Source organism: Mus pahari, chromosome 18 (assembly GCF_900095145.1).
Source record: "Mus pahari chromosome 18, PAHARI_EIJ_v1.1, whole genome shotgun sequence".
Lineage (NCBI taxonomy): Eukaryota > Metazoa > Chordata > Mammalia > Rodentia > Muridae > Mus > Mus pahari.
Window position 1 is genome coordinate 11,446,980 of NC_034607.1, and position 26,998 is coordinate 11,473,977.

General features: G+C 42.3%; 1 protein-coding gene across 3 annotated transcripts in view; it reads left to right on the forward strand.

Annotated features, from left to right (window-relative positions):
• Rcan2 (regulator of calcineurin 2) overlaps nucleotides 1–26,998 on the forward strand; it is a 223,876-nt gene that overhangs the window by 21,562 nt on the left and 175,316 nt on the right. For all 3 annotated transcript variants that reach the window (XM_029531338.1, XM_021217711.2, XM_029531339.1), the window contains exon 2: nucleotides 11,454–11,680. In XM_029531338.1, coding sequence (XP_029387198.1) covers nucleotides 11,456–11,680 — 225 coding nt within the window. In that variant the 5' untranslated portion in view covers nucleotides 11,454–11,455. The remainder of the gene's footprint in view (nucleotides 1–11,453; nucleotides 11,681–26,998) is intronic.

Here is a 26,998-nt window from a genome sequence, read left to right on the forward strand (position 1 = left end):
GACAGGGAGAGACAGAAGAAGAGAGAGGCGATTTTGACCTTGCTTCAGAGGGAGAAAAGATAACCAGCCATGTGCGATCTGGGGGGGGGGGGGGGGAGAGGAGAGGAGAGGAGAGGAGAGGAGAGGCCAGCCATGGTCACATGGAGAGAGAGGAGAAGGGAGGGGGAGAAGGAGAGCAAGAGATGAAAGTAAGGTAGGTAAGAGTTTAAGAGAGAGAAGAGGGGCCAAGCAGCCCCTTTTATAGTGGGCTGAACTGCCTTGCTGTTGCAGGGTAACTGTGGGGAGGAGCATACCTGGCTATTGCCAGGTTAACTGTGGGGGTGGAGTCTAGTCAAAGTACCAGGAGCTTGGGACATTGTCTGTGTGACTGATAATCACAGGATTATGGAGTTGAGGACTGGTGGTGTCAGGCTCCTGTGTCTGGGAATGTGGCTCACTATTTCATCCCTTGAAGAGTTTTCTCCTGGGACTCTGGAGTCACTTGAGCAGGACACAGACTGCCTTTTGCAGCCCCACGAACAGAGACAGCTTGCTTGGTTTGTGTGTTTCATAAATATTCCTAAGGTGCTGTGCTATTGGAGAATTGATTAAATTATGGTCCAGTATGAGCTGTAGGGAAGAATGGTGGCCCCAGGAGGCATCCGGACAGGAGACATAGATGACACATGCCTTTGAAAACTGTGAGCTAAAACTTATGCGCCTGACTTTTTTTTTCCGGGACTGATCCCAGCTGGTATCAAGAATAGCATGAGGTTCACACGGCTCTGCAGGTGTGAAAATTCTGCAACCGAATTAAATAGATTCCATTATATTTCAGAAGGAGTTCTAATGGGTTTCCAGGGAGTGGTGCTTAAGAACATCGCGTCTCCCCTTTGTATCTCAGAATTCCAGCACAGCTTGTGGTTACTAATATTATACTTCAATCTATCCACAAGATGGGAAAAATGAACAAAAAGTCTTGTCCTTTCTCCCCCCACCCCCCCCGGAATAGCGAGACATTAAAGTATCAAAAGGACAATTAAAAGGATCCCACTTAGAGGGCTGGTCAGAAAGTGAAGGCTAACTATAAAGTCATTAGTATGTATATATGGATGTTCATGCAGTGAACTGACTTCCCACATATTGTTAGAGAATTCAAACGCAATTTAAATTTGACTCTAGAGCTGAAGAGATTATTTTAAAGCACTACAAAAATTTGTATTGGCTTCTAGTCTTTAAAAAAAAATCTTAAATGGATTTACTTAACCTTATCAACTTAAAAGTAGCTATCGGAATTTCTTTTTTTTACTGTTCATTAAAGCAACATTACATTCCTTATTCTTCATTAATATTCAGGCGGAAGTTGCCATCTTTTGGTTCCTGTAAACTAACAGGTTGCCCGTAACTCAGTTATTTGTTTTTAAATCAAAAATTGAACTTGAAGTTGGAGTTGGTTATTTATCAGTCACTTCTATCTGTTCCTTATTAACCCCATCAAAGAACCGAGGCATGGTTTTTCTTATCTACTGCAAGAGGCTTCATATTACTGTCCTTCTACATTATTATCAAATAAAAAAATTAATTTAGATTTAATGTTGTTGACTATGCTCCAGTAAATTACCCCCCACCCACATTCATATAAACAGCTATCCCTAGTTAAATTCAATCTAAACAAATAAATTAATAAATAAATAAAAGCAAAAAAAAAAAAAAAAACCCAACCAAAAACCACAAATAAATATATGAAAGTAGTTAGGGGTTGGGAAGACAGCTTAATGGGACGAAAAATCATCAAACTCCATCACATGCATGCATGGGAAGGCAAAAGAAGTTTTAAACTTAAAACACGGCTCGGGTTGCTTTTGTCTTGCTCATTTCTCTACTTCTGTAGATTATCCCTTTCGTACTAAAAATTCCTGCTTTTCTAGTTTGAATAGGACAGGAATACAGACAGGTGGTATGACAGGCTAAAATGTTGCTTGTTTATTTGTTGTTGTTCCATTTTGTTCTGCTCTCCATCCAGAGATTCTTCCTAGCTGGGAGCTGGCCTCAGCCTCAGGTCCCAGTTTGGAATGACTTTGAATTCCTAGTCCTTTTCTGCCTTACCTCCACGTGCTGCCCAGTTCTGCCATTCCTGTCCCCAGGACGTCCCTGGTTTTCAATTTTGTTTTGTGAGAAGCTGCCCGCTGTGCTAGGAGGGCAACGTTTTTGTTTTATTCTTTGTTTTTATTTGTCTTGGCTTAGTCAGGGTCTTCTAAGACTCAGGCTAACCTGGAACTCACTATGTAGCCAAAGTTAGACTCAAAATCCTGACATTCCTTCTATCTCACTCCCTCAAGTACCAGGATTACAGGTGTCAGCTGTCACACCCAGATCCAGTGCAAGATTTAAACCCAGCGAAAAGGCTTTTGTTAAATGCTATAAGGACCCCTTCTTAATAGGCTTCAAACCTAAAGATAAGATATTCTCTCTCTCTCTCTCTCTCTCTCTCTCTCTCTCTCTCTCTCTCTCACTCTCTCTCTTATTCATATATTTTCTTCCTATCATGCAAAGAGAAAATTACAAGGCAAAAGGGTAACATCTTTACACTAAGTGCAGAGTATTGATTGTTCTCTGGAGTACTCCCTTGACCTGCTAACAGGGCTGGCTCACTAAACATTGCTAGGACCAAGACCTAGGACCCAAGCTAGGTTCCCCTTGTTTTAACCACACATGTCCAAAGAGCCTTGGTTCTTGTGTTCACTTAAATTTTTTTCTGCTTTGTGTTTTACACTCTTGGCACCACATCCCACACTCTGTCGCTGCTTTCAGCATTTGAAGGCAGTTAGAATCTTAGTCCAACTCATTTCCCATGCTCCGTCCTCCTGCTACCTAACATCTTTTGGCTAACTTGACATTAGTCCCCCCTATCTGCTACTTCCAAGTTATTTTAGTATCTACTCCTGGCCATGACATTCTTTCCATATGAAGAGGTCTCAGATGAGATGTACCATCCCCTCTCTGGGGTGGTATTAGCTTTTTAAAAACATGACTTAGTTTTAGTTGTATGTGGGTTTGTGGATGTGAGTTCAATTGCCCATGGACACCAGAAGATCTCCACTGGATCCTTTGGAGCTGGAGTTAAAGATAGTAGTTAGTTGCCCAAAACCAGGACTGGGAACTGAGCTCACATCCCCTGTAAGAACGGTGCATGCCCTTAACCACAGAGCCATTCTTCTAGCCCTCCAGTCTAGTATCAGCCTTTTAAAAAAATAGGTTGCATCTGATACCACTGGCTAAGTGATTCTGATTGATGTTTAAGCTAGTTTAAGCCTCTCTGTGAATGTTTACAGTTTCGGTTTTTCCTTTGGTGGCTCCTCAACTGTTCCTAAAGACTTTCCAATTAATTCCACACTTCTATACCCAGTACAGGGCTGCATAGAACGGAAGTCCAGTGGGGCTGTGTGCACACACACCATTCTCATGGGACAGATGACCCATAATTAGAGGGGCCAAATGTTCAGGATTCAGTGATTTGGAAATTTGAATCTCCTGCAAAGGAGTAAGTCCATGACCATAACAACATCCTACAGAACCGGATGTTCTTAATTTCCCCCTGGATTTCATTGCAGCACAGAAAGCTCTATTAGGAATGAATACAGAAGGGTTTGGGTGATGGTTTTGCCTGCAGATAGTAAAGGGAGAGAGGATTTATTTGGGTACGCATACAACCCTGCTTGTATTCGGTGGCTGCTACATTCAACTTCCCTGTTAAGCAGATTTCTTTGTTGGTGGCTAATATTTAGAGCAAGAGCAAGAGAGCATACTATTTGATCTTTTTGATCTTAATCAATGAATGCAAAATGCAATAAGGCTGTTTTTTTTTTTAAATCCTGCGTGATTATTACATTCACATGTGAGCAAAGAAATTAAATAAAGATGAGTCTTCTATCATCCAGCTTTTTCTCCCCTGCATGACTGTGAGTCCAGTTCAACCGTGATACACTCATGGCTCCTCACTTTGTTATATTTAAATAAACTTCATTTCGGTGTTATTTCTGCTGTGGGAGACCAGCTTTTTTTTTTTTTTAAATTTAATTAATTTTTTTTTATTTCAATTTTTCTTTCTTCTCAACGTCTTTCCTTGCCAAGGAGATCTAACAGGACTCACATCAAATATTCAGAGTGTGGTTCTTGTCTCTCATTAGGATGATTGATACAGGCAACCTGCAGGGGCAGTTGCTGGACTGTGGAACATGGTCGTATATTTAAGAGCTGTATGTGAAAAAAAAACAAAAAACAAAAAAACAAAACACACCTTTTTCCCTGTCACTGCCTTGCTGATGATAAGCCTCAGAATAATAATAAATATCCATCATTATCATATTATTTGTGGACCTTCAAGACACTGTCACCTGGATACCTTATAAGATAACCAAAGTGTCATGCTCCTGTATTTCTGCTGACTGTATTTCTGCTGACAGGGAAACTTCAGCTCTGCTTGTTGCAAAGGATTGTTCCTTAGGGATTTCCTGTTGTTTTTATGTTTTTGTTTTTTTTTTTTTAATTTTTTTATTTTGTTTCGTTTTGCTTTTAATTGATTCTTGAAAATGTGTGTTTTCTGCTCCCAAGGAAGTTTTGAACTTCTTCACTTCTCCCACGGGAGGCTTACTGTTTTAATAGTGGTGTCTCTCTGCCAGATCCATGGGTGGAAATGCATGCCTCCCAAATGTCAAACAACAGAAGAATAGCTAAATAAATTATGACAGACCTAAACACTGAGGCTATGTGGCTATTAAAATTAATGTCATTTTTCTAGTATGATGGTACACACCTATAATCCCTAGCACTTTGGCGGGGAGGCAGGAGGATTAAAAGCTCAAGTACATCCAAGGCTATACCGTGAATTTGGGGTTGACCCGAGCTAAGATGTGAAACCCTGTCTCAGAGAAAAAGAAAAACTTAAGAAAAACAAAACCAGAGAAGTAATTTGGCTAGCTTTGTTAGTATAGTCCTGTATTCCAAGAACATGATCCTAATTTTTAGAAAATCTTTACACACACACACACACACACACACACACACACACACACACGAGCGGATTGCAAGATAGCTCAATGCATAAAGTGCTTGCCACAGAAGTGTAAGGTGTTCTCCGCTGCAACCTCAGCACGAATATCAAAACCCTGAGGCAGCAGCACACACTCTCAGTCTGAGAGTCAAGGAACAGAGACAGGATGCTCTCTGGGGCTCACTGGTTTGCTATTTGGCCAGCTTTAGCTGAGAGAGAGAGAGAGAGAGAGAGAGAGAGAGAGAGAGAGAGAGAGAGAGAGAGAGACCCTGTCTCAGAAGATCAGCTGAGGAACACACCTGAGGCTGACTTCTGGGCTTCATGAATACGTGTGTGCACGTGCCCCTATATATTGTTTGTACATATGTACACATACACAAAGGTATTGTAGCATCTCCACACATGAATATCCCCTCTCCTCTCTGTCTGTCTGTCTCTCTCACACATACACAGAAAGACAGAGATACAGAGACAGACAGACAGACAGACACACACACACACACACACACACAGAGAGAGAGAGAGAGAGAGAGAGAGAGAGAGAGAGAGAGAGAGAAACTTTTAGCTAAAATTTTCTTGGACAGGATTATAAACTACATTTATTCCCTTCTTAGTATAATTCTGATATCTTTATTTTCCACTACATAAATTCTTTGAGTAGTTTATGTTATTTTACATTTATAAAATAGCATCTTGCAAATCAAACAGTAAAGGAAAGAATTACTTTTGTTCTTAGTGTAAATATTTGAATGGGTGTATTACTAGTGACTTTTAAGTTGATTACTGTCTTCTTTGTTCTTTTCCTTCCTGAAAGGGACTCATTGTTATAGAACACGGGCAAGTACCACACTGAGGGCTTTGACAGGCGTCGGGACTGTCTTCATCTTTGTGTCTTTAAGCTCCACTCTCAGGAAATGCTAGTCCGGGCTGAGACACTGAGGAGGGAGGCTCTAGTCCCAGCAAAGGGTGGGTTGCAGGAGAGGGCTGGTAGGATGCCTGGAGAAGTCCCAAGATGTAGTACCAATGTTAGAGGCAGTGGGCAGCTGAGCATCTGAACAAAAGGCCCCATGGGATGGCCAACCTCACACTTCACGATCACAACAACACACTTGTACACTTTGTTAGGTGATGTTGTGTAGACAACAGTTGCCTGATAGTTTTAAGTACAATGAAAAAAAATAGAAATTATAATAAAAAAAAAAACACAACAGAGAAGTTCTGTTACATTATGGGGCTTACTATTTCATTACTAGAATGTTCTTTGCATTGTCACAATTTTCTGTTCTGATGTGCAGTTATGTTCACCCAAGGTTGGTGATCATCTTAAACCTCTATTTTCCTTATTCTAAGGCTACCATAACATAGAAGCACACTGTGAATTCACTAATTTTGTTGACTCTCTTTGTTTCCATTTGAGTTCCTGGCCTCTCCTAATTTTTTTTTTCTCTTTTTGCCATGCAATATCCAACCTTTTCAGAGCAACAGGCAATATATACTCCAAAGGTTAAGAAATATCACATGAGTAAAGTTCTCATGAGTTCAAGCTGCACCCAAGCCTCTTTTGGCAAAAAACAAAAAACAAAAAACAAAAAAACAAAAAAAACAAAACAAAACCCCATGTTTTTCTGGAGAGTCGTGTTTAACATGGTACTGAATTCCAGTGGCAAGCAATGATGAGTTCTTAGGAGAGTCTTTCTTATCTGCTACACCTGGGAGGAACACAAAACCGCATTTAGAAAACGATTCTGCGTCCTGGAGAAGCTGAGGTCCCGAGACTCTTTTCTTGGCGTTCTCTCACAAGCATTCTGAGTCCTCGTCTCAAGACTCATTCCGGGACCATGTTCTGACATCATGGCAGTCACCCCAAGAGCAGGTCCGCTTAGGTAGCTTCCTGCTGACAGCTGATGGAGTGGGAGGGGAGAAAGCCAGGGAGAAAGAATTGTTATTCATTAATATTTAATGAATAGAAGTATAATGAAGTACAAGGAATGATAAAGTTAAAAGATAGGGGAATTAACTTTAGAAAATACTTTTATGTTAAATTTAGGAAGTACAAAGCAGTCTATAAACTTCTGAGTATTTAGAAATAAAGTATTTCTGCTTTAAAAAATTACAATTAATCAAGCCAGAATTCAGACATTCATAGAAATTGCATTTCCTTTCTATGTGTGTAACCAAATTTTACACAGCAGGGTCATCAGGCCCAATGAAAGGGAGTGTTGCTAGCTCTGTAAATGTTTTCAGCTTTTAGTTCTCTCCCCTCCCCTCCCCTCCCCACCCCACTACTCCTTCCCTTTCTCTCTCTCTCTCTCTCTCTCTCTCTCTCTCTCNTCTGTCTGTCTCTCTCTCTGTCTCTGTCTGTCTGTCTCGGTCCGTCTGTCTGTCTCTCTGTCTCTCTGTTCCTGTGGATGCCAAGGTTAAATTTGTGGAGTCCTCAGTTCTCTTTGTCACTGTTTACTTGAGTTTTGGAGACTGAACTCACACCCTCATATCTGCATGGCAAGAATCCCCACCTACCAAGTCATCTTGCTGACCTAGCACGATTTTCTATAAGGGATAAAGACAAGTATGTATTCGGAGAACAGCTATTTCTATATGATTTGGTCAGCTTGAAGCCACAAGACACTAGCAGATTCGAGGAGGAGTATGCAGAGGGGGGTGAGCACATGCGCAGTGGAGAGACAAGTTGTAGAGTGCGTATTCCCAGGGAGGACTGCACAGGAGTTCGGTGTGAAGCATGAAATGAGAAGATAGTTAGATGAAAGTCAAAGAAAGGTTTAGTCAAAGGAAATCAGGCTTTCTCACCAACTCCGTGTTAGCTTTTATTGTTTCCTTGGGTGGATTCACCTGTTGGGTGTGGAGGATGAGCTAAGTCTTCCCCACTTGAAGTACCAGGGTCAGCTCTGCAGAGCGCAACTAGGGCACCAAGCCCGCTGTAGACTCCGGACTTAGGCTCACACTGAATGGGACCTGAAGCGCTTTCCTTTCTGATCTGCCACTCAAAAGGAAATGGAGCAAATGGAGCGGCTGGGCAGGGGTTGGACCTAGGCGGTGTGGGCGGGACCTCGAGGAAAACTGAGAAGAACAGAAGAGGCATAAAACTGAGTGTTTCAGTCTGCCTTCTCCAGCAAGAAAGAATTGGGTAGGAAGTGGGAGAGGTTAGCTGAGGGATGTACGTGGCTGTTTATCTTTTCATAAAGGGCAGAGGGAACAGGAGAAGGTGAGACTCTCCTAATTGTCTGGAAGGAAGCAGCAGGGTGTTTTTGCTCTCGGGTTACAAGAATAACCATGATGAACCATCCTTTGCCTTCTCCAGCAAATGAAGTGAGTCACTTAATGGGATGGAAGGAGAAATCGGGGTGATTAGGGTTCCTGTGTTCAAAGCTCTGACTTCTGAAGTCTTTCTCCAGTCAAGTAGTGGAGGTTGCTCACCAAAGGGCCTTGTCTCTTGAAGTCTTTATTCAAAGTAAGGCGCTTAAAATAAAGTCTCAGGGAGATTGGCATGCACAGCTTACATGCACAGCTTAGACGGAAGTGCAAGCTATTCCCATACAGGGAAAGGAGTTGTGAATGAGTTAATTTGTTCAGCCATGAATCTTACTTTTCCTTGGCAAAGTAAAAATGGTGACGCACGCCTTTAATCCCAGCATTCGGGAGGCAGAGGCAGGCGGATTTCTGAATTCGAGGCCAGCCTGGTCTACAAAGTGAGTTCCAGGACAACCAAGGCTATACAGAGAAACCCTGTCTCGAAAAAACAAAAAAAACAAAAAAACAAAAAAAAAAAAACAAAAAAAATTGAATGAGGCTCAGAATTCATCTGACAAAGTTTGGGAACCTGTTTGGTTCAGTTGAAAATTTGCGACTAAGAAGGCCTGGCAGTAATCTGTGTCCCAGGTTCCTGGATTCTAACGAGATTTTAGTCTTCCTATACCCCTTTAATAAAAGTAGTACTATTCTGATATTCTTAGCAAATATTGTTTGTTATGAAAATAGTACTTTAGTGGGATTAAAAATAACAACTGCACATATCATGTGAAAAACATCTGGAATAACAATATAACAAATATGAGTTCTCGAGCTGTGAGATTTTCTTCATATTGATGTTTAGATATTTTTTTTCTTTGAATTAAAAATACTCATTTTTCCATTTAGAACTATAGAGCTGGATTATAGAATACTCTAAGCCTAAAGGTATTTTATATCTCTATTTAAAATAAGCATTTTTTGCTCTAACTACAGAAAGTGCATATCTGAAAGAAAGTGCATAAACGTTTTTTTTGCTCTAACTACTCACTGCATATCTGAAAACTTTAAAATACAAAATTAATAGTATTATATTTTTGTTTGTCATAGATATAGAGATTTTATCATGGGACTCATTACCAAGTTAGTTAATTTTTAAAAATGTATTACATTTTATTTGTTCATTTTAAGAGTGTGTGTGTGTGTGTGTGGGGGTGGCCTACCTGTATGCCACAGCACAGAACTGGATGTTAGAGGACAACTTGTGTGTGTGTGTGTGTGGGGGGGTGGCTTTCCCCTCCATCATTTGAGTCTCAGGGATCAAACTCAGATCATTTGACTCAGCAGAAAATGCCTTTACTCTCATCTGACTCAGCAGAAAATGCCTTTACTTGCTGAGCCATCTCACCCACCCAAGTTACTGATTTTTTTTTTTTTTACTTCTGTCTCAAATTTCTTATGTAATGCAGCGTTGCCATCAAGTGTTGTTTAACTGTCTTAGAGTTCGACTGCGGTGAGCGGATACCATGACCAAGGCAATTCTTATATAAAGGACAACATTTAATTGGGGCTTACAGGTTCAGAGGTTCGGTCCATTATTATCAATGCAGGAACATGGCAGCCTCCAGGCAGGCATGGTGCAGGAGGAGCTGAGAGTTCTACATCTTCATCTGAAGGCTCTCAGCAGAAGACTGGCTTCCAGGCGGCTAGGATGAGGGTCTTAAAGCCCACACCCACCGTGACACACTTACTCCAACAAGGCCACACCTTCTAATAGCACCACTCCCCGGGCCCATCACACTTAACCAAACTCCCACCAGGGTTTCTGTAACAGAAATGGACATACAAACCTCATCACATGTTATTTCAGGCTCAAAAGAGGCAAACACACACAAATCGTATCTTACCAAATCTCAGGAGGGCGGAGTTAAGCCCATGGTCGCTGCTACTTTCTCTTCTTTACCCATGAAAGGATGCACTGCTGGCTTGAAAGAGAAGGGGGGCTTACTATAGCAAATCAGCAGGCCTGTTAGAACTGCCCAGAGGCTGACTGTGAACCATGGTTCCTACCTTCTGAGTCACTATCCATTGGAATTTAAGTGGAAGAGGTTTAAAGTCATAAAAATAGATACAAAGGGAAAAAAAGCAGACATGTGGGAATACTGACCAAGTCCATGGAACCACATGCCAGTGTTAATGCGGGAAGTACTTTTAGCTATGTAAAAGATATGTAAGAGGTCAGGAAGCAGTGTTGAGAGGATCTTTCTGGAAAGCTTCATTGGGGTTACTGGGAGGGACATTTGCATTCTATAGATTGGCTCAGGTCATACTGATTTTCAAAATACGGGCCTGGTTTACAGTTCTTTACAGACGTAATCCAAAGGAGCAGAAGGAGCGTCACTGGCACGTGTATGTGTTTCTCTCCGTGTGCTCACACATGCATGCATGTTGCCATTGTGCCTGAGCTGTTCTATGTCAGAGTTAACGAACTGAAGATTCAGGGGATAATGAGATCTACCAGCTTTGATCTGCTTTATCCTCCAGGCACAGGAAAGTCAATTCTGGCTTTACACTTTATTATTTTCGGTCTTAGCCTTCCAGTCTGTCATTAGCCTAATAGAAGTACTTACCTGATCGAATGAGGATAATATTGATACTGAGCTCATGGACCATTGCGAGAAGTTTAAAAATGAGTTCATGTGTGGGCAAGGGAGATGGCTCAATCAGCAAAGGGCTTGCTTTGTAAGCGCAAGCGTCTGAGTTTGGGGTCCTAGCACTCACAGAAAAAGGCAAGAGTGGAGGGATATATAATGTACCCCCCACTTGGGGGTAAATGGGTTGGCAGGTGGAGCCCTAATGCTCATTGGCCAGCCATTCTTCCTGAATCAACCGCCTTCAGAGTCACTAAGAAATCCTGTTTCAAAAAAAAAAAAAAAAAGAATTTAGAGAGCAACTAAAGGAGACATCCAATTTGACCTCTGGCCTGTTGGGAGCGTGTATGCGCTTGCTACATACAGATCACTTAGAACAACAGCTGGAGCTCAGGAGTTACTTGTGGTCTTAATGAACGCTTCTTCTAATCAGTTTAATTTTGGGTGCCCAGAACTGGGGTCCACAAACAAGAGTTTTAAGAATTTTGTTTGACTTCTACACACACACACATCTGTCTTTGCCTCTTCAGGGATGAGGGGAGACGCCTACTTCATTGGAATGAGGAGCCTGGGGCAGCGGGCATCCATCCCGGAAGACGGGGGACTTTTCTTCCTCTGCTGCATAGACAGAGGCTGGGCTGTTACTCAGTGTTTTGCTGAAGAGGCCTTCCAAGCACTCACTGACTTCAGTGATCTCCCCAACTCACTGTTCGCCTGCAATGTTCACCAGTCTGTGTTTGAAGAAGAGGAGAGCAAGGTAAGACACACACACACACACATATTCTGAAGTGTTGGGGAGATGTGACGAGCGTCTCTTCTTCTCATTTGATGTGGATCTTTGGGAAGTTTTTAGATGTGTTTATTTTATTCTGCTTTGGGGCCTTGATGATCAGGATCAGGAAAAAAAGACCTGGCCAGTATCAGGTAGCCACTGGGGTGGAGATGTGCCTGGCTATTTATGGATAAGGTGGAGTGGAACCCAGCCATCGCTGGCTTGTAGGTCTAGCTTACAGAAGTGGTATTCAGAATCTGAACTATAAGAGGCACTACCTGAGCTAAGAGGCAGATGTTTAAAACCCCTGCACGTTTTCTTTCTTCTCATTCTGCTAAAATGTTACCCCCACCCTTTCTTCAATGTGATGATGATTCTGGGATGGTCAGAGGAGAGCTAGCTGGCCATCCTAAGGTGTTTTTTTTTTTCTGCTCACGTGTACCTTGGTCGTGGTTGTTATATTGTGCTATACTGCTCACCAACAATGGGACTTTGATATGATTGTGAAACAAAGTTGCATTTGATGAAGTGTTTTCTAGTTGCTCATTTTAAGAAGCCAACTTGTGACAGTGAAAATGTTCCTGGAAATCACAGTAAATATTCCATCTGGGGATCCTTCTTGAGTTTATTGCAGATTGCAGATCTTTTAAGTGGGATACCTAGACGGGTACAACCGTCCTGCATAGATGTGGATGCTGACTTATAAATATTTACTACTACACCATGCTGTAATCGTTGCTCTTTTCTAAGGGAAACTGTAATCCCCCCCCCCCCTAAACTAAAGCATGTGGCTTTGTATGAGATGTGAACACTTTCTGATTTGCCATTTTGTAAAGGTTGGCTCTTTCGATTTCTAAAGTCCAGACATTGTTGACTGAGCACAACTGATTGGAAATTTGGTTTCTGAGTTGTATTGATTTTTTTCTTTTGTGATTGTTCTTAATGAGCCATGGAGAGAGAAATGAGCGTTGTTTGTGTATGGGAGATATCATTTCAACCCATTTAAAGACACCATATAGCAATATTGCTTTGGCCTTGAACAATTGAAACTGCGGGCTGAAAATAGCTTGAAGTGCAATGAATTATCTGTGATTAGAAGCTTCAGGCCCATGATTAACAAGCTATTTAAAGCAAGAAAGTAGTACATGCCATGAAGAAATAGGGATTTTGTTCTTGGATTAGAAAGCAGATTATAAAACAGATTATCATTTATTCAGGGTGCATCATTTGCTCTGACATTTACTTGCCATGAACTACAAAATAAGGCTCTCCATTTTCTTGTGCCTTCCATTTATCCGAACGTCACAGTGAAGAGGACTCTCCTTGGAGGCTTAGTGGAAGCTTCTATTCTTTCATGATTAAATACTAGCAGTCAGTTGAAACAATAGGTACCTAGGAAGGTACTGATATTTTTAGAAGTGCAATTGTGTCCTGGAGATATGTGAACAAATTCACCCCTGCGACAGGGAACTGATGACATATCAAAGTAACAATTCTGTCTTGGTGAACTAATTGGGTTTATGAGACCTACTTAAAGGAGTGTGGGTAAGGGGTAAATTACAGGGGTCAAAATGACCCAAAGGCAGCTGCACTGAAAGTTACATCAGCATGGGTGCAGCTCAGGAAAGCCAGAACCCTGGAGCACACTGCATGACTGTATGAAGCTTGATAAGTAGGAGCGTGTCTCAGCTCCTCAGTAGTCCTCCATACTCACATACCCTTAGGAAGGGAGTGGCTTTCTGCAAACAGTGGATTTTAGGGATTTCCTGGGAAGTCTGAGTTGTTTTTCCTGAGTCTTGATTGCTTCCTCTTAGAATTCTCTGAGTCTTCATGAACTTCTTTTTAGAACTTCCTGAATCTTAGCAGTCTTCCCTCCAGGAAGGGATGTGCTGGAGAAAATAGGTGCACATGTGCAGTTCAAGACTGGCTGAGCTGCTGAGCTTAAATTTTGAACCCTGAAGAATAAAGGCCTAAGGGCAGGCATTTCTGGGAAGACTGGCTCATGTCTGTGTGGATCTTCTGAGTTGTGATTGAAAAATGGGTTGCAAGCTATCTTCAATTAGTTTATCTTAAAGTTGTTGTGTAACAGTATGAGATAGAATTATCTCAAAGTTGTTGTGTAACAGTATGAGATAGAATTGAGTCTTGAAATAATTTGATAATACAATTGATAAATATGATACAGTAAGATGAAACCAATATCACATGATTGAGATTTATAGCCAAGGAGGTGAACTTTTAAAAATTAATACTATATATATATATATATATATGTGTGTGTGTGTGTGTGTGTGTGTGTGTGTTTGTGTATGTGGAAGTCAGAGGACAGTTTACAGGAGTTAATTCTCCTTCAATCATGTGGTCTTCAGTTATTGAACTCAAGTTGTCATTGGGGGCAAGTGCCTTTCCCTGCTGAATCATCTCTCTCGTTCCTTTTACAAGTGGCCAGTAACTGCATCATCATACACAATGTGCATATCTATATATAACACATGCTATAGATGTATGTAACGTAATATATGCAGTCTTATGATACATAAACAGTATCCCCTGTGACTTGGCTAGTATTTGCATCATAAATGTCCCTCTGAGGCACATGTGTTGAAGGCTTTACTCCCTAAAGTGGCGATGTAGAGGGTATGGAACCTTTAAGAGGCAAAGCGTACCAACAACCCTTTAGGTAATTGGGAGGCTTCCTTTCCAGTACGTAGTGGTCCCCAGGTCTGTTGTAGACCAACCACGAGGCTAATGACTCTGTTCTGCCATGATGTGTTGCCCCACCACAGGCTCAAAGGATCATGGGTTGTGCAACTTGTGAACCCCAACTACCCTTTTGTCTCTTTGCAAGTTGCTTGCTGATATTTGTTGTGCAGCAACAGGAACCTAACACGGTCATCTGGTGTTTCAATTATCTTTTTGAATTAAAATAATCATTTTTACATATGCATATGAGCCTGATTATCTACATATGTGCCAGAAGAGAGTATTAAAGTCATTGGAGCCAGAATTACACGCCACCCAACATAGGTGCTGGAAACTGAACTCATGTCTGCTGGAAGAATAGTACATGCTCTTCATCTGTCTCGAGGCCTCTACCAGCTTTTCCATGATCTTACTCAAGATATTTATATCTTATTCTACAAGAATGTTATTTCCACAGGGTCCAGATTTCAGAGATATGAGACACAAAGTCTGATCATGGTCACCTTTTCCAAAGGATGGAGCGTTTGGATATTTTGTTAGAGAATGGGGGGATATGGCGGGGGGGTAATTTTAGACTGAGAGAAAGGAAACAGAAAGCATTATTGGTCCTCTGTGTTTTCCGATGAGTAAGGCTGCTGCAGACGATCGTTTTTGAATTGTGTTGGGGACGACACGTTTTGTAACCTGGGATTTTAGCAGAGAGATGGTGCTCATTTCTATGGTTCCTGTGTGTAGGTGGTAATAGACCTGATGATCATGACATCATGGCTGGGTTATTTTCCTTTGGTCATAGTCTGCTTTAGAATCATGGTATTTGGATATTGGTGTTTTTGATTTCAGCTTGTTGTTACAATTATTGTAATATATTCATTTTAAGTCTTGGCTGGATAAAAACATCAGACTTCTGCTTCCTTTTATGAGTAAGTAGTCTTTCAACAGTCTCTTCTCCATGTTTCCATGCATCTGAGATGCCTTTCTTAGGACCCTGTCTTTTGCAAAGCAAGTCACGAAATACTGAATTGGCTTGCTTGTATTATAGACCGTGGCATCAGGCACGGTGCAGACATGTTTGTTTCTGCTGAAGTATTCTCCTATGCACATTTCTGCCATCCTTTTAACAATCTCTGCTTTATCACCTGATGCACATGTTATGAACAGCATTGTGAAAGCTTTGGCATTCGCTCCGATTTTCAGTCAGGCAGAATTCAGGAAGCTCATGTTTTGATTTGATGCTTTGGCGATGAGTGAGCCCGGTCTTCAGCATGGCTTGTTGTGGGCCAGATGGTTGTGTACTGTTTATATAACACAAAGGATAACCAGAGCTGGAGAAAACTGGCACCCGAAACCAACAAGCGCAGCTTGCTGTTTGCATGATACAGCCTGAAGTATAAATATTTTTATGTGAAACTCATTTAGAACTGAACTCTTCAAAACATCCAATACCCAAAAGTTACTGGGGTTCATTTCCTTCTAGTGTGGCTGGTCCTTGTTGGCCTTTCTAGATCCCACTGGACTGTGGAGTCTTGCATGATAGGACCTTTAATGGAAAAGAACTGCTATAGAATATTTATCTAAAGTCAACTAAGTAAGGAGAAGGCATCAAGGTGACCTCATTATGGCCTTTAAAGCATATACATCTATTTAATTTAATATTGATAATGATAATAACAACAATGTCTATATCAGCCATGTTCTGAGATGCCAGGTGATTTTACAAGTGTTTTATAAACACTGAACCTCCTAGAGTAGGCTCTTTCTGCCTGTCTACCTCCTAAGCAGGTGGCACGATTCTATTGCTTTGAACTTGCTGAGCTGTTTGGTCTCCTGTGTAAGCAGAACTGACTTGTGTCGTTTCTAGACCAATCATTTAACTCTTGATGTTGGACTTTGATAAACATATTCTATATGCAGCTTGGGAACCTTGCATTTTGTTATCCAATGTCTGCTTAAGCCATTTGGATGTCAGAGTGTGGATAATAACAGAGAAAGAAGGATTCTTACCAACCTATAATGAACAAAAAAAATACAGTAAGACCAAACAAACACAATAACACAATAAGGGTGTTGACAGGCTACTGGGACTAGAGGGTTTGTTGTAGAATAAATGAGTCTATCTAGGTTGATGGTATCATTATCCTCATTATCAGACAAAACCATTGAGATGCAGTTCACCATGACTTCACAGCTACTAGTGACTGAGTTAGGATGTAGCCTGCCACCTGCTAGAGTCCACGCACTAATGTTTACTAAGTAATACTGCCTCCCGGCATGGTATGGTAGTTAGCTCTGGGTACAATGATGAATAAGATACACATAAACTTCTTGAATTCACTGCCTACTTGGAGAGATCAATTCAAGACAAGCCAACAAGCAGTAAGTAGTAGAGACTGTGATGGTGCCAGATCCAAAGAATATCCTACAGACTTTCTACCATGTTCATCGGCTCATGCAATTTTTTTTTAAAAAAATAAGAAGCATTTCTATTGCTACCAGTTATTATTTCAAATGGATTCTAGCCCCATGGGCATGAGCTTAGAGGCATAGCTCTACATGTTTTCATTTTAAAAACATTTTTTATGTTTGATTGTGTTTGCATGTGTTTGTGGGAGGGAGGGTCAGAAGAGGGAGCCAGACACCCTGGAACTGGAGCTACAGGCAGTTGTGAGCCCCCAGTGCATATAGGGGATGCTGGGGACTGAACTTGGGGTCATACAGGAACAGTGTGGGTTCCTAACCACTGAACAATCTCTCCAGTCCCATGTCTCTTCTTGTGTGTGTGTGTGTGTGTGTGTGTGTGTGTGTGTGTGTGTGTGTGTGTGTGCTTCTTAGGAATAGACCATCTCAATGCACTCTGGGAAGCCAGAGGGATCCTAATATTGAAAGTGTTCATTCAGCTTGAATGCTGTGATCCACTTGCTTCTCTTTGAGCAAATAATGGTCCAGACTGATACAGCAGACATGATGAAGCTATACTAACGAACCATCCAAGATTCCATCTGATTTATTGCTCTTTTCATGTCTACAGGTTAGATAGGCTTCCACGTTGGTTATGAGGGCAGCATGGGAACATAATACCTTGTGTAGAGGTGCACTCTATTGCCCCATGTCTACAGTTCTAGGCTATGGGAAAAAAAAAAAAAAAAAAAAAAAAAAAACTCTAAAACCCAAGGGTTTTCGCAACTCATTTTAAAACCCAGCTTCATTTGACCCAATTCCATTTAAATCTGAGCAGAACAGAGGTGACTCTCTTTCCGTGTGAATATTCATGCTTTTTCTCTGCAGCAGCCTTCTTGTTTATAATTACAAGGAGGTCGCCATTACATAACAGGTAGCACTGTATTAAATATCTATGTCCCCAAATTTGAATACCAAACATGCCAAGGCCCAAAGAGTTCAGACAGTAGATTGAAGAGCTGTAAGATATAAAGACAAACCTATCAGGCTACAGAGGTGGCTCAGTGGCTAAGAGCTCTTGATGCTCTTGCAGAGGGCAGTGGTTCATTTTCCAGCACCCACATGGGTACCTCCTAACATGCCGAGAGCACAAAGGTCCTAAGGCACTAAGGAAATCCTGGATGTTAAACATGCAGGGCTGTCTTTTCAAGGAAAAGGATTTATAACTTGTTTTCTGCCGGGAAGACCGGAACTGGAGGTTGTCCGTGCTGCTAGAGTCTAGAGAGGCGAACTCAACAATAGAGTTTGCTGTAGCAGGTCCAGACCCTGAATCTGTAGGTTTAGGCTGGGGCTTTGGGTCTTATGGAGCTTGGAGCTACAGGAGCAAACCTAGAACCTGGGGCTATAGGGACTGATAGATGCTTGGTTAGAGGGTACTGGCCTGATGACAGGACCGTGGGGTTATGCTTGTCAGAAATAAAGGGTCTGTTGAAGGCAATATGAACCCCTGGACATGGATACTATGTATGTGGGTGACCTCAAGCCAGATCCTAATTTGTAGTGAGTCTCCTGTCTCCTTCTGAGAGTAAGTACAGTTTTTTTCTGACTCTGGCCTTGACTTAATCTTCCTCATGTTGTTGCCAGCCTTTCTTTGTAAAAAGCTCCTGACTGACGGCCTAGTATGGATCCACAGGAGATCCTTATGGTCCAAAAGTAGATAGTTATTGCTCCATGCCATTTATATCATATCACAAGTTATTAATATAATATCATAAATTATATTATTTCATAAAACACTTGGATACGTCACTAACATATCATTCTCATTTTCATCTTCAAACAGAAGTCTTCAAAAGCAGATGAAATTTGAGTTTTTTTTTTTTTTTTTTTTTGTATATTCAGCCACTCCCCTTTTGCTGATACACTCGGGTGTTTATCCAGTGTTGAACTGAACATGCAGTTAAAATAGTGACCAAAGACACAGCTCCATTCTCCAGCATCCACTGACCATTTAGAGATACAGGAAAGATTTGAAAACGGTCTCTTACTCTCCAAGTCCAGTTTGGGGCTCCCCATGCCTTCCCATCTCTAAACTCAACTCTTGAAAACGGGTTCAAGAGACTTACTTAGCTCTATCGGCATGGGATCTTCAAATGAATGATGTAGGGCAGAACTCAGGCCATCCACCAGCAAGCAAGACTCAAGCCAAATGCAAGGGTGCAAACATATTTATAAAGTGTTTGAAATTTCTACGTTAACTCTGACTCATTAAGGCCATCTGAGTAAAACCTTTAGAGGATCTTGAACACGTGAGCTGGCAAAAATCCCTCCAAGGGAGGACCAGTATGTGCACAGGCATCACTGGAAAGGATCTAGAAAAACCTGTAATGGAGAGGACTTCAGGCTGGTAGAAAACTCACACAAAGAACCCCTGGAAAATGGGAATCCTGTGAACTACAGAGGCTGGAGTTGAGATTAGCAGCCAAGTGTCATCTTCGAATAGTGGGGCAAATGAGGGACAAGCTCCTCCTCGATGAGGGACAAACCCCTCAGAATATGTTCAAGAGACTCTTAAGGACTTTCCCTCTTTAGCCTTGCGTTTATTTTCTTAGCGGGTAAGAGTGACATTTATTGACAGTGGTTTGTTTAGTTTCAAGGCCATTTAAACTTTGCTAGGACAGAGGGTGTTATTGTCCTCAGCATGGAGTCCTGTTTGCTTTAACCTCTGGATGGTGCTTGGGAATCTAATGAGTCTGCTAATCACTCAGAGGACACCTGCCAGATGAGAGGCCCAGTGTGGGGCAGATTTGAAAGCTAGTACAAGACCTTCCCTGCAACCTTAACCTTTATGGAAGAGACTAGAATATTCCTGAGTCATATTTAGTATCTTGCTTCTCTGTGGTACTGAGTGACGCCCCCCTGAAGCCCAAGAGACTAGCAATCTACTTATAACACCTCACGTATAATGGTGGTAGTGGAAAGAACTAAGCCTTACGGCAACAGAATTGAGGCCACTTTGGTTTTGTGCCAAAATGTAGGTAAGCATGGATTTGTGCTGACTTTTGGGGAAATGGCCGCTGTGTTCCATTTAGCTTGTGATGACGTTAAAGGATATGGAGCCCTTACCTCCAGACTACCACAGTGTTTGGCTTATTCGTTTGTTCGTGTGTTCATTAAAATGACAGTACTTGCTGTCTCCTTCATGGTTTTTGTATGAGATCTACCTCGAGGCCCATTCTGTCATCCATTAAAGGGTGCCTCTATGGGTGACATAGTTGAGAGTACACTTCCTAGGGTGAGGAATGGGACTTGGTAAAGGTGGACCCTGTCCTCTAGGCTATGAGCCTGCTACGCAGAGCCAAGGACAAGATGGGCTAGTGGGTGGACAGCATACATTATTTCATTTTCTCCTTTTTCTGAGATCAAGATATTCTGAGAAGTACACAAGAGACACAGAATGGATGAATTATTCACCAGCCAGTTTTTGAGAGACCCACCGATTGGAAGATGAATTCTCGAGTTACCTCATCAAAGAGAACCGGTTTTGTAAGAGGCAGGGTTGGCGATGCAGCCCAGGGGGTGGGATGGGAGGGCGAGCTTCTTTGCTGTTCTTTTCCTTGCTCTCAGGAGCTGAAGATAGTTGGGCTTCCCTCTGCCCTTCTTGGAGCCCTTCTCTCTGGCCTCCATTTTATTCCTCCAGACCCCACCTAGAGATTATCAAAGAAAGTCAGGAACTTTAACTAAGAGCTATAATACTCTGCTAAGGAGGCTGAAGCAGGAAGATTGCCATGAGTTCCAGACCAGCTTAGGATATGTAGTAAAACCCTGTCTCAATATTCCTCCTCCCCCAACAAATAGAAAGAAAGAACAAACCTTCACCAGGGTAGCCCTCATGCAGGCCTGATATGCAGTTCAAAGGTTAGAATGGCTATGATATAAACGGGCTTGAATGTCAAGCCTTTTGCTATCATGTGATCTGTGAGCGTGTGCATTCCCTGTACATGTGGAGGTCAGAGGACAACTTGTGGGAGTTGATTCTCTCCTTTCCCCATATGGGTTCCTAGATACCAAACTCAGGTTTGGCATCGCCAGATTTGTCGGTAGGCACTGTAGAGAGAATCATTTTATAAACATCACCTGTCAATAAAAAAGCCGACCGTCAATGAGCTGAGGCAGGAAATAGGCGGTGGGACACTGGCAGGAAGAGAGGGGATTCTGGAGATAAAAAGATCGATGCAGGGAGAAATGAGATGGGGAAACGGACTGAGGAGACGAACTTGGAGAGACACCGAGGGAGATGCTGAGAAGATGAGAAGGAAGAAAGTGGCTGGGACTGAAGGAGAGGTAACTAACCAAATGGTGGACATAGAATAGTTTAAATAGGTTAAATAAGTTGCAAGCTAGTCAGGGATTAGCCAAAGTATATGGTCTAGGTGTTTATTAATAAATATTTAATGTGAATTATCATTCTGGAAGCAGCACTGAGAAAGGAAAAATGGGATATTAGATTATCTTAACAAAGTACCATTGTCTGCTGAGCTATCTTGCAGGCCCCTGAGAGATGATTTCTGCAGAGTACCCAGCTTTGTAGGATACCCTAGTCTTGTGGTCCAATGGGAAGGCCTGGTGCCGGAGAGCTGTAGGAAAATCAATCATGTTCCGTGTCATGGTTTTCTGGACAGGGTGTGGGCCTCATGGGAAGCGGAGAACCAAGAATAGGTCTTTAGATCCAAAAGCAGGTGGAACATGTCTCCTCTGCATGCCAGCTTTATCATCATGGTCAACTTACTGTCTATGACGCTCTAGTTCACACACACACACACACACACACACACACACACACACACACATATGGATGGGGTCAGAACAGTTCTACGTAGGGGACTGGGTAGATGGTTCAGTGGAAAAAGTGCTTTCTGTGCAAATATGAGAACCTGAGTTCAGAGCCCCAGCATCCTCATAAAGCTGGTTGGGGCAGCTCATGCCTGTAACCCCAGGCATGTCTCGCCCCAGAACACAAGGTGAGAGAGATGAGATTGAGGGCTATGGGATGGGGAAGCAAGAGAAAGGGAATCCAAGCCTTGCTGGATCTGAGCTCCAGGGGAAAGTGATTGAAGAAGATGCCTGTTGCTGACCTTTGACCTCCAGTGCAACCTCCGCCACCCATTTATGGGCGTGCAGTGTGACTGGGGAGAGATGGATGGAGCAGACAGTATAGCAACAGACTTCTTGATCAAGGTTAGTATCCTTGCCCATTCTTTATTCCCCCAACCACACAAGTCTGTGACCCTTTGTTTCTGGTTTAAAGAAGGACAGAATTTTCTAAGAACTTAGCTGACAGTTCATGATGTGGAAGCCGGAAGGAAGACCAATAGGCCCCTTGCAGCATCAGTGTAAAGTAGTGCATTAATAGGAGAGCCCCGGGCTTTAAGGGCACTCACTCTCAGTCACTGCATGTGGAAACTGTTCCCGCATCTGTGGCAGAGCACATGTGTCCATTGCTCCTCATATAGAGATCATGTCATGTTTTCCAGAGATCATTTATTTTACTTTATATGTGTGCATGTTTTATCTGCCTGCATGTCTGTAAACCGTGTGCATGCCTGTTGAATTTGTTAGATTTGGGGTCACAGTTGGTTGAGAGCCACCATGTGGGTCCTGGAAACCCATGTGGGTCCTCCACAAGAGCAACAGTGCTCTTAGTTATGAGCTGCCTCTCTCCAGCCAAAATGTGATGTTTTCTTACAGGAACTAGTGCCAAGAAATCCCTGTTCACTTCAAAGAACTTGTATTTTTCTCACTGGAAGGATTATGTAACTCACATTTTTTTTTCCCCTCCCTGCACCGGCTTCCAGGAAGTTCAAATTAGGAATTAATAGTCACAGCCGTGCTATTTATTATGACTGCTTCTGGTATTTTACCGCCCTTGGTTTCTCTTGCTTAGCCTAATTAAATGTACCTCTAATGTAAAATATTTAAAAAGTAGATTCATCACACACTTCAATCATATTTATTCATATGAATATTTCCAAACTCATCCTGCAACATGCAGGATGGCTGACTAATGTCATTAGTGATAGATTTTTAAGGGGGTTTAATTGCCACTGTGAACAGAGAGAAAAATGACCTGAGCTATTAGGGACAAATACACTTTCCTTTGCTGTAATTCCTTTAGAGGAACAACTTATTGCGTCTTTGTAGAAAAAAAAAATGTATCTTTTTACCCGAATCAGCAGTGGCATCTTCTACACATACACGCTTACTAGGGCTATGATTTTAGCACAATACCCCTCAAATCATGTGACTTGCACCTTAAGTGTGGCTCAAATCGAATGAGTATTGTATTAGTGGTTTGTGAAAAAAAAACTAACATGGGTAAGTCACCGGAGGATATGCAGTATTCAAGCTTGCCCTCTTAAAAGCCCTGTTCACGTTGAACCCTAAAAGTCTCCAGTGAGAAGATCCTATGGAAAGGGGCTGCAGGTTCAGTGTGACAATATGCTCGATTCTTTACTTCACTGGCATTATATTTTTTGTCAATCTCCCACGGGGGCTGAGGAGATGGCTCAATGGGTAAGAGTGCTTGTGGAACAGGGGTGAGGATGAGAGTTTGAATCCCCAGCCACAGTGTCAAAATTGAGTGTGGCCAGGTACCTAGAGCTCCAGAGAGATCTAAGGGCCAAGGTGGTTGAGGTGGGGCATTCTTGAGATTTACTGGTGATCTCTAGGTTCCCTAAGAGATTTTTGTCTCACAGAAATAAGGTACAGAGTAAGAACAGGATACCCTATATTCTCCTTTGGCCTGCATACCTGCATACACATATGTTCCTGTAACATACACACATACACTCATAAGCACGTATGTGCACGCATGTACGCACACACACACACACACACACAACACACACACACACACACACACACACACACACACACACACACACTGTCACTGTATGGTTGATTTCCAGGCTTCACAGGGGTTATGTAATGGAAAGGAAGCTTGGCTCCTCAAATAGCCATTTTAGATATTTAAGGGACATGCATTGAAGATATCCATGTCAGCTAGTCAGTAGCTAACTGGAGGCATTAAACCCACTACTTCCAGAAACTGGCATGCAATTCCAAGGTTATCAGCGCTGTTCTGCCCAGCCTCTTGTTGACAACTGGACTCTCAGTGTGGTAAAGGCTGGCTTTCACTGCCACCATCTGGGTGGGCCCTAAGCGGGTACTCACTGTCCTAGCCTGCTTCTCTGTGGTTGTGATCAAGCTGTGTGGTTTGGATGAAAATGGCCCCCATAGGAAGGGGCATTGTTAGGACCTGTGGCTTTGATGGAGTAGGCGTGGCTTTGTTGGAGTGGGCTATGATATCTCAGAGGCTTAAACCAGCATTAATGGTTCACAGTCTTTCCTGCTGCATGCCAATCCAGCTCCCTCTCCAGCACCATGTCTGCCTGCATGCCATCATGCTTCCCCCCCCCCCATGACCATAAAGGACTAAACCTCTGAACCTATAAGCCAGCCCCAATGAAATGCTCCCCGTATAAGAGTTGCCATGGTCATGGGGTCTCTTCACAGCAATATAACTCTAAGACACTGACCAAACCAGCATGGGGAAGAAAGGGTTTATCACATGTTATAGCTTCCTGTGGATCACTGAAGGGAGCTAGGGCAGATCAAGGCAGGGACCTGGAGGCAAGAGCTGATGGAAAGGCTATGGAGAAACGGCTTACTATTTCCCCCAGTGGCTTACTCGGTTTGCTTTCTTATACCACCCAGGACCTTCTGCCCAGCGGTGCCACCATCAGCAGTGGGCTGAGCACTCCCCACAGACTTGCCCACAAGTCAGTCTGACGGGAGCATTTTATCAGTGGAGGCCCCCTCCTTTCAGATGACCCTAGTTGTGTCGAGTTGTCAAACTAATACACCACACTCACACTGTTCTCCCCGACTCCTTTGCAAAGGGTGTATTTCCCTTGGCATCTCTGGGACCAAGAGCCCCTTGTTTGTAGTCTGTTGAGCGGTGTTAAGCTTTTGTGAGTAGGGTAGAGATTGGAATGTGCAGAAATAAGAAAATTATTATTTGGAGTTAAAGCTGATGATTGGAGCAGGTGGACAGCTTAAGCAAAATCGTTTTTCTTAAAACAAGCAAACAAACAAAAAAAAAACAAAACAAAACAGAACGCAAAATGTGTGCAAACATTATAATGAGTATCAGCTATGGAATACCAGAAATTGTTTTCCTTTGAAGTCCGGGCAGAGCCTTTTGGGAATTCCAGAAATGCACAAGTAAAGCATGGCTGAGACAAGGTCCCCTTCCTGACAAGGTCACCTTCCTGAAGAAGAAGCAGCTGGGCAGGAAAAGCCTAGCGTGCTACATCAGATGGGGAGGGTTTTTGTTAAAATAATTGTTGTTATACGTTGCTGGTAAGCCTGGACTTTCCAGACTAATTTCTTGCCAGACAGAACAAGCCCAGAGAACAAATCCGTGGCCTCTGTGGCCTCCGGATGCTCCTGAGACTGAGCACCTTCTACAACAGTCTAGAATCTTCTAAGCATCCAAGGGTCTTTGCTGATCGAGGCTTTGCTCTTAACCAACTGACACTTCTTAGAGAGGTGAGAGCAAATATCTATTCATACCAGATAGAGTAGTGGGCAACAAACAGATCAAAGGGATAACCCCCAACCACATTTGCCATGGTAAAATAGTGAGTTTATCAAAGTTACTTACAGGAACCTGGCTGACTCAAAGGCAGTTGATTGATTCACCAGAAGGCCCACCCCAGCATGAATGACTGTTCATGAAAGACTTCACCCATGCAGCTCCTGCCTGACTTGCATGCACATCTCACACACTCACCTCCCCTGGGGTCTTCTCTCACCTGGCATTAATGCTTGTATAACCTTGGAGAGGGGCCTGGTGAATCTTGTAGTTTACTGAGCCTCCTATGCCTGCTATGTTTCTGTGGTGGCTATTCCTGGTTGCTAACTTGACTACATCTGGAATGAACTACAGTCTAGAAATGGAGGGCACACCTGTGATTCAGATCTTGCAGCTGGAAGACACTGGCTTTTGGCCTGGACCTTGACATGGAGATCTTGAGGCATAGTGGCCATGAAAAACTTCAGACCAATTTTCCTTATGAATATCAATGCAAAAATACTCATAAAATTCTCAAAAACTGAATCCAAGAACACATCAAAACAATCATCCATCATGATCAAGTAGGCTTCATTCCAGGGATGCAGGGATGGTTTAATATACGGAAATCCATCAATGTAATCCACTATATAAACAAACTCATACAAACTCACTATTTTACTATGGCAGATCTACTTTGGGTCATCCCTTTGATCTGTTACCCAGTACCTATCTGGTATGAACAGATATTTGCTCTCACCTCTCTCTCCAAAAACCACATGATCATCTCGTTAGATGCTGAGAAAGCATTTGACAAAATCCAATGCCTATTCATGATAAAAGTCTTGGAAAGATCAGGAATTCCAGGCCCATACCTAAACATAATAAAAGCAATATACAGCAAACAATAGCAAACATCAAATTAAATGGAGAGAAACTTGAAGCAATTCTACTAAAATCAGGGGCTAGACAAGACTGCCACTTTCTCCCTACCTATTCAATATTGTACTTGAAGTCCTAGCCAGAGCAATTCGACAACAAAAGGAGATCAAGGGGATACAAATTGTAAAGGAAGAAGTCAAAATATCACTATTTGCAGATGATATGACCCTATATATAAGTGACCCTAAAAATTCAACGAGAGAACTCCTAAACCTGAAAAACAGCTTCAGTGCAGTAGCTGGATATAAAATTAACTCAAACGAATCAGTGGCCTTTCTCTACACAAAGGATAAACAGGCTGAGAAAGAAATTAGGGAAACAACACCCTTCACAATATTAACAAATAATATAAAATACCTTGATGTGACTCTAACTAAGGAAGTGAAAGATCTGTATGATAAGAACTTCAAGCCTCTGAAGAAAGAAATCAAAGAAGATCTCAGAAGATGGAAAGATCTCCCATGCTCATGGATTGGCAGGATCAATATAGTAAGAACAGCTATGTTGCCGAAAGCAATCTACAGATTCAATGCAATCCCCATCAAAATTCCAACTCAAGCTTCACCAAGTTAGAAAGGGCGATTTGCAAATTCATCTGGAATAACAAAAAACCTAGGATAGCAAAA